Here is an 8,657-nt window from a genome sequence, read left to right as displayed (position 1 = left end):
TTAAGTCTGAATTCAAACCCAAAACTTTGGTTAAGCTAAAAAAGACCTGTTTAAAATTATCTATTTATATATTTTTTTATAGAATGAAATTGTCTCTTTATCTAAACACTTGTGAGATTGTTTGATGGAACTATATCCATATCCATAAAATGTTTCAGTTTATTTTCATGAATTATTTGGATATATAGTTTATAAAAATAGTTTGAGTAAGTTGACTTTATTCATTTTTTTTTTTTGTCAAGACTTTATTCATCTTTTATATATAATAATAGAAATAAACAAGCATTTATGTTATAGTGTTTAATTAAATTATTTATTTAAACATGAGATGAGCTTAGTCTTGGTTCCCTTCTACGTAGTATTTATGTTGTAGAAGGGTGAATTAGTTAAATTGATTTCTGTTTTGTTTTAGCACGGTGGGGTGGCTGCCATTCGATTTGACCCTGATAATTTTCTTCTACATATAACTTGAAAATATTTCTCATGTTAAAACTTACAATATTTAATTCATGTTTTTAGTTTCTTAACTTATGCTCAAGTTAGCATGATCTTTTAAAAATTGTAAAGTTTTAACATGATAAATGTTTTCAAGTCACACGGTCGAGCTAGAAGTAAATTATCAAGGACAAATTGAGTGGTGGCAAAACAAGAGCGGTAGCCACACCCACCGTACTTAGAGATAAAAAACAAAAATCAATTTAGCTTCTTAATGGACAAGACCTTGTTCACCATTGTTTATGTTGAGAAATGACTCAAAATTAGTGAGTCGTCAAAACTTAAAACTGTAACGCGATTTCATTGCGATTTTGGTCGCGATTTTCTTGACAGAATAAATGGTTTCTTCTAGTGTCAAAATCGTAACATGATTTGTGGCAGGCGTAATGTGATTTGTGGATAAGGTTTTTGTACCTTGGGTCGTACGTTACAATCGTAACGCGGTTTTACAATCGTGACACGATTTTGTCTGTCACTGTGTACTATTTAAGTTTTCACACTTCATTTGTTGAGCAAGCTTTGTGAATCTCATGGAAACCAAATGAGGGAACTTGTAGGGCATTTAGATACTAAAGGTTGAAGATCTTTGGTTGAGGTTCAAAACTTCAAGATGTGAATCTTAGAGAGCCAAATGAAGGGGGATCTTGGAAAAAGGGTTGGTGCCTTTTCAGAAGAGATTCATGGGGTCGGGAGATACATGAGTGGAGATTCATTAGTGAACAACTCAGATGAGTCTTAGAAAACTAAAAGAGATGATCTTTATGTAATCAAAGGTTAAAGGTTGGTTCTCTTTTAGGGGTTAGATTATAAAGTTGGGAAACAATTGTAAACACTTTGGGTGAGTGAAAATCATTGAATGTCTTGTTTATTAGAGAGATTCAGAAGAAAGGGTATAGATTAGGGTTTGTTCTTTGTGAGCTTGTTGAAGCTAATTTCTTGTAACTCTTTTGTATCTCTTTGTAAAGAACTCATTTATAATGGATTGGAGAGATCAATCTCTATCCCAGAGTAGGTCATTGTTGGACCGAACTGGGTAAAAATTTCTTAGTGCCGTTATCTTTTCTTTACTCTCTTTATCTTGTTTATTCTTTGGTTCAATTATGGTTTTGCTATGCACTTGGATTCTAGATTAGATCTAGATTGTTGTCGTGTCTTGTGGTTAATTTGGTTATTGGTTGCCATTGATACCTGTCCCACGAATCTAAATTTCATTGATGTGAGGTTTGGATTTTGACTGAATTCAACAGTTTTTCCAACAATAATTTTACGTACTTAGAGCATCCACAATGGAGACATCCATTTTTGGGTACTTAAATGGATCCCACATGTACACATCACTCGCTTATAAATTTTTAATAGTAATATCTAATAAGAACTCAATCATTTCAATATAGCATTTCACACAAATTTCTTAAATGAGACACACTAATCAACGATTAATAACTTTATATCATTGAATATCAATTTTTTAATTAAAAAGGTGTGAGTCCCACTTAAGAATGGGGTCTTAAGTGAGACCCCTGTTCTTATAAGACCCGGAAAAAATTTCTCCTCAATAAGAATACCTAATAGGTACGGGATCTTAAAAGGTTAAGACCCACTCATTAAAGATGATGTTATGATCTTAAAATGACTTATACCACCTAATCGACAATTTAATTGTTCACTTTTCCTTCATTTTTAATCCACGTCTCAATATTCAGATTTTTATTATAATTTATTCATGCATGTGTTTTTCTTTTTGATGATAAAAATATGCATATGTTATGTTCAATGTTTGTCACACTTATAAACATAAATAATTGTAGCACCCTCCCTAGATACAAGTTGCATATTTTTTGGTTAATTCACATGTGTAATTATGGCTATTTTCTTTGGGCATTCAAAATTACCCGGTGGCCTATTTGTTATTTTAAAAGACACAAGTGTGGTGGTGCACATTAAAAAAAGTTTGGTGGTGTTGCTCGTGAGGGTTGACAAACAATGAACATTATCTAACTTTTCAGTTTAACAATGTCAAATTTTAAGTAGCTTATAAGCTCGTATGATAAAAAAAATATTTGGTTGGTACTATTGGTTTTTCGTGAGTTTATAATTTTTTTTAAGAAGGTAAAATGAATTATATAAATCAAAACTTAGTCTCTTAAGCACAAGGAGTGCTAGAGAAGAACTAAGATAAAAGAAGTATATGTTACATTAGGTTATCTGAGGGAAAAAAAACGATAAAGCCATAACGCAGGCACGCTTAAAATAAAGAAGTTAAGATAAATTAAGTGATAACTCCCAAACATAAAAGAGGATTAAGCCACCACATGTGATAATTAAAAGCAAAATTAGGATGATTTGGCTTCAACCACCAGAAGGATTGAAGCTTAATTTTATCTATGAGTTGGATGATTGAATTTTCCTTTTGTTGAAAAACTCTAGCATTCCTGTCACACCTAATAATCCAATTGCAAGAAAGCCAAATTAAATAAAAAACAGAACAAATATTTCTTGAGAAGCCTCCCAACGATCGGAAAATAAGAAAGTTTACTCGAGCAGATTTGACTGAAATCACTCCAAACCAATTATAAATTTCATATCAAATTTGTCCAAAATAGTCGCAGGTCAAAACCATATGATTAGAATCCTCTTGTGAGCCACAACCTCCTGAGCAGAAAAAACGTATTTGGTTGAAGGACCCTTCGCCTGATTAAGTTATTAATTGTTGGAAGGCGTTTTGCAAAAGACGCCAAACAAAGATGTTAACCTTTAGAGGAATTTTCTTGTGCCAAATAATAGTTTTGTGATCAATGTTTGAAAGTTGATCCCTTGATGTCAAGAAGTTGTAAACACTAGTAGCATTATATTTTGAAGAGGCATGAAGTTGCCAAATCCATCTGTCATTCATACCTGAATGCAAAACAATTGGTAATAGAAGAGCACAACATTCCCTCCCCAATTATTCCTCCCAAGTCAACAACCTCCTACGCCATTTCCAAACCTCTCCACCCTCCCCCATCCTAACGAAAACATGTCTGCCATAGTAGCCAATTTGTTATTAAAAAGATAAAAAAGGCGACTTAATCTATCACTTTTAAAAATTTGTAACAAACAGATGCAATATTCTTAAAAGTGATTATTTTCTTAAAAAAATGATTTTTTCCTAAAAAAAGTTATAACAAACGGGCTCTTACTCAGCCGTTAATTTGATTAAAACTATTAATTTAATCGGTTAGTTTTTTTTCTTTCTATAACCCCTCAAAAGGAAAAGAATCTCTATATGTTCTTTTCTTCTCTCTATATGTTATTTTTTTAAAGAGAGTGAGTGGCCTAGGTGGCCACGAGACTGTGATTTTAAAATACGTATATGATCCGTGACTAAAACATTGACAACCCTAGAGTGTTCGCCAATTAAAAAAATAGACAACTCTAGATATGTTCCCTTACATTGATTGTTTTGTTTTACGTGGGGAAAAAATTATCATTCAATGACAAAGATAGTTATTGAAAATCTTTAAAAGGAATCTCTTGAGTATTATGTTTTTCTTTGCATTACGGTTTAGTACTCGGCGGAAAGAGGTCATGATCATCGGAGTTCAACCGTAAGTTAATGATAATCTAATCAAAAATATTTTTTATTTAGAATGGAACTTAGTTTCTCCTAAATAAAGTGTCCGTGTTTTACCACGTGAGCTCAATCGCTTTGTTAATATTATGTTTGTCAAAAAATAGTATTGTTTTTTTTTTCTTAATTATTTAAGACGAAGTAGTACGATTTTTTGTGAAAGAAAAAGACAAAGAAGTACAACGTTGCCATGTTATTTCTATTTCTTATCTACCAACTCACATTTTGCTATCGTTGTAACTTGTAACGGCAGCAACATAAAATTAGCACTTGTAAGGAGGATAAATTTTAGCGATCACAAAACTGTATGAATGAATGATTTTAAAATAAATACCATTTGAAATTTCATATAAAGACTTAATTCTACTTTTGAGTTTTGACTCCTCTACATACTGTGATTGTGTGACCTCTAAAAAAAGAATTGTGTGAACCATCACAGGTGCCAAATTGCGGTGGTAACAATTGTTGTAAACAGTCTTTTTTTCTTGTGCTGTTGGATTGTTTTCTAGTTTATTTATTTTTTAAATATAGTCACTGCTTTAGGCATATATTAGAAACTAAAGTATATTCCCAACTTTAAAAAAGAACAACCGATCTATGGTGATTAGTGACAGTAGAAAGGCATGCATGAGTAAATGGAATGTGTAAAATTGGGAAGAAAAACACACTTTAAGGGGGTGTTTGTTTCAAGGTTAAGAATGATATTCCCGGGAATACATGACTAGGGAATGATTATACCCATGTTTGTTATGAGGTTGAGAAAAAAAATATTTCTGGGTATAAAGGTTCATGGAAATAGAGTAACTTCCCATAACTTCCATTATTCCCATAAACTTATTCCCATGTAAAGAGATGGGAATGTACATTCCCATGATATTATGCATAGATTTTTTTTAAAAAAATTGTAACTTCCAATTTTTCTAGGAATGTCAAGTTATTTGCCAAACACTTTTTTTAACAAATACCCAAGAATCAAATTTTCATATTTTCATTCCCGGGTATGTTATTCCTGGGAATAATTTGTGTTTCCCAAAAACAAACGTCCCCTAAGGTGTGTTGATCATAATCTCCTTAGCGTAAGTTAAATATATGTGATAGTGACTATAAAATTTGACTTGAAATAATAATATGCGTGATTACAAAAGTACCATTAGGTTTAAATATTTGACCTATGTTTTCGAAGGTAGATAATTCTCAGAGGTTAAACGATTTTCGTCCGATATCCTTGGTGGGAAGCATGTATAAAATTTTAGCAAAATTGTTAGCTAACAGATTGAGGGTAGTGATGAGTAGTGTGGTGGCGGAGACGCAGTCTGCTTTTGTTAAAAATCGCCAAATTCTTGACGGTATCCTTATTGCAAATGAGGTAGTTGATGAGGCTCGTAAGGATAAAAAGGAGCTCATGTTATTTAAAGTGGATTTTGAAAAAGCATATGATTCTGTTGACTGGGGCTATTTGGATTCGGTTATGAAAGGCATGTCTTTTCCGGTTCTGTGGCGGAAGTGGATTCGTGAGTGTGTGGGTACTGCCACAGCTGCTGTTCTTGTTAATGGCAGCCCTACTGATGAGTTTCATTTTCAGAGAGGCTTGCGTCAGGGGGATCCTCTTTCCCCTTTTTTGTTTTTGCTTGCGGCCGAGGGCCTTAACGTTTTGATGAAAGCTATGGTCGAGAATAATTTATTCAAGGGGTTTTTGGTTGGTTCGGGTAATCAGGTTGAGGTGACTCATCTTCAATTTGCGGATGATACTCTGTTATTAGGAGAAAAAAGTTGGGCTAATGTGAGGGCCCTTCATGCTGTTCTTATTTTATTTGAATCTTTGTCTGGCTTGAAAGTAAATTTTAATAAAAGTTTGTTGGTGGGTATTAATATTTCTGATTCGTGGTTGTTTGAGGCAGAGTCGGTTTTAAGCTGTAAAGTGGGTAGAATTCCTTTTTTGTACCTAGGCCTGCCTATAGGTGGTAATCCGCGGAGACTTCAGTTTTGGGAACCGATCGTGAATCGCATTAAATCTAGACTGACGGGTTGGAATAGTAGATTTCTCTCTTTTGGTGGCCGCTTGATTCTCCTCAAATCAGTTCTGACATCTCTGCCTGTCTATGCCCTTTCTTTCTTCAAAGCTCCAACAGGTATAATCTCTTCCATTGAATCTTTATTGAATAATTTTTTCTGGGGTGGGAGTGAGGATTGTAGAAAAATTACTTGGATAGGTTGGGATACTTTGTGTTCTAAAAAGAAGTATGGAGGTTTGGGGGTGAGGAGATTGAAGGAGTTTAATATTGCTTTACTAGGTAAATGGTGTTGGAGGATGTTAGTGGATAGAGTAGGGTTGCGGTATCAGGTTTTAGTCGTCCGTTATGGCGAAGTAGATGGGAGGTTGGAGGTGGGGGGCTGGAGTGTTTCTTTGTGGTGGCGGGAGGTAGGCAGGATTCGTGACGGGGCTGGTGACTTAGGTGGCGGGTGGTTCGGTGATAGTGTTAGACGGAGGGTGGGTGATGGTACTGCGACGTTGTTCTGGTCGCATAGGTGGCTTGAAGGTTCTCCGTTTTGTGTGCGGTTCCCCCGATTGTTTGACTTAGCAGAGAACAAAACCATTACGGTAGCCTCTTTGTTCTATTTGGGTACGGAGCAGGAGGGGGAGGGGTGGAGATGGAGGCGTAGACTATGGGCGTGGGAGGAGCTTCTTCTAGAGGAGTGTAGGGCGTTACTATTTGATATCTCTCTGGTTCCTAATGTTTCAGATACTTGGGAGTGGCTTCCGGATACTGCAGAGAGATATTCTGTGAGAGGTGCCTATGATTTGTTGACGATAGGGGAGGATTCTTAGATGGGATTACCTTTTTGAGTTGGTGTGGCATCCTCAGGTTCCGTTGAAGGTTTCTGTTTTTGCGTGGCGGCTTATTCGAGATCGATTACCAACGAAAGCAAACCTGGCGACTCGTGGTGTTATTTCCGCAAATGATATCTTTTGTGTGTCTGGTTGCGGTCATGTGGAGACAGCTGATCATTTATTTTTATCTTGTAATACGTTTGCATCTCTGTGGCAGCAGGTGCGTGATTGGATGGGTATTTTAGGAGTGGATCCTATCATCATTACAGATCATCTGGTGCAGTTTATTCATTTGGCAGGTGTTGGTAAAGCTAAAAGATCGTTCTTACAGCTTATTTGGCTTTTGTGTTCGTGGGTTTTGTGGAGTGAACGTAACAACCGTCTTTTCAATAAGTCTGTTAATCTTGTCCCTCAATTGTTAGATAAGGTTAAATTGTTATCTTTGGGGTGGCTGAAAGCTAAAAATGTTGTGTTTGTTTATGGTACGCAGAGATGGTGGTCAGACCCTTTTGCTTGTTTAGGTTTGGCTAGCTAGTGTTATCTCTGGTTGTTGTATTTTTTAAACTCTTGTAACTTTTAGTGGTTTCCTAGGCACACCTTGTGCTTGGGAACTGCTGGTTGGTGTGTTTTTAATTCCATTTTGATTTCTTAAAAAAAAAAAACATAATATATGCAAGATTTAAAGTTCGAATTCTGGCAAAAAATAAATAAAAATATTTGACCTATTTAAAATAATAATATATGTTGCATAGTTGAATCATCCCGGCCTTCTTCTAAAGGATTTGGCTTAATTGAAAATTTGTATTCATAGACATATTTGGCTCCACATGTCTAATCACATGATTGTTGATAAGCTAACCAAACTTCAACTTTGAGCTTTAATTTCAGTTTCGTGTCCATAATTAATTGGTGGCATTTAATTACTTTTCTTCAATTAATTGTCTAATCACTTGCTTAATTGCTCCGGAACTTTGTCCCTTACACTTTGCACGTGAAGCTACCATTACCCCATGAGAGCGCCCATCTCTGTTTTGGTGCTATCTCTTTTCCAAGAACCATGGGTTAGCAACAACTTTAATTTACCCCATGTTCTTAGTTCTTACCTTTGCGTTCAGTTTTTGTCCTCACTTTTCTGTTGGTTGATCATTTTTGTTGTCCCTTTATCCCTTTACCTTTGTTTCTTTTGACTGAATATCCCTTGCGCACTTGCATAGACTTATCTCTCAAGTTAGGTAGGTAGGATTGCATAAACGACAAAATTCTCCATCAAGATATTTAATACTGATGTATTTCTATAACTGGATTTCAAACTCACGATGTCTCATTATATTAAAAGAAACCTCTCATCATATCATTCAAATGCTCTAAAGATATCCTTTACCTCGATATTATTATAACCCAATCATCGTTCTTTTAATAAAAGAAAAAATAATCTTTGTTTCCTTAGAGGCTTAGACAAACCGAAAGGAAGTATTATTCATTCAAAAAACTAAACCTAAAGGAAATGATAAAAAAGTATTTGTAGGCCATTAAAAAAAAGATAAAAATTATTTGTAGAGTTTATGTGGTATTGGTCTCTTTAGCTTAACTAGAGATCTCAAAGTAGCATAAACAATATTGAAAGAGAGTTTTTCCAACCATGTGAGCAGCTAACTCATAAAAACAAGAGTTATTGTGAGTTACAATTTCTAATGGAAGATATCGATCAACTCACTGATCATA

General features: G+C 34.9%; 1 protein-coding gene across 1 annotated transcript; it reads left to right on the top strand.

Annotated features, from left to right (window-relative positions):
* Window positions 1-5,390: 5,390 nt before the first annotated feature.
* On the top strand, window positions 5,391-7,470 carry LOC112420873 (uncharacterized). Its single transcript, XM_024780634.1, has 4 exons — window positions 5,391-6,018; window positions 6,316-6,887; window positions 6,970-7,362; window positions 7,426-7,470. Exons 1-4 carry the CDS (start codon window positions 5,391-5,393, stop codon window positions 7,468-7,470), a joined length of 1,638 nt encoding a protein of 545 aa, XP_024636402.1.
* The last annotated feature ends 1,187 nt before the right edge of the window (window positions 7,471-8,657 follow it).

Source organism: Medicago truncatula, chromosome 4 (genome assembly GCF_003473485.1).
Source record: "Medicago truncatula cultivar Jemalong A17 chromosome 4, MtrunA17r5.0-ANR, whole genome shotgun sequence".
NCBI classification, from domain to species: Eukaryota; Viridiplantae; Streptophyta; class Magnoliopsida; order Fabales; family Fabaceae; genus Medicago; species Medicago truncatula.
The sequence above is the reverse complement of the archived record's forward strand: the minus strand, read 5'-3'. Positions and strand labels throughout refer to the sequence as shown.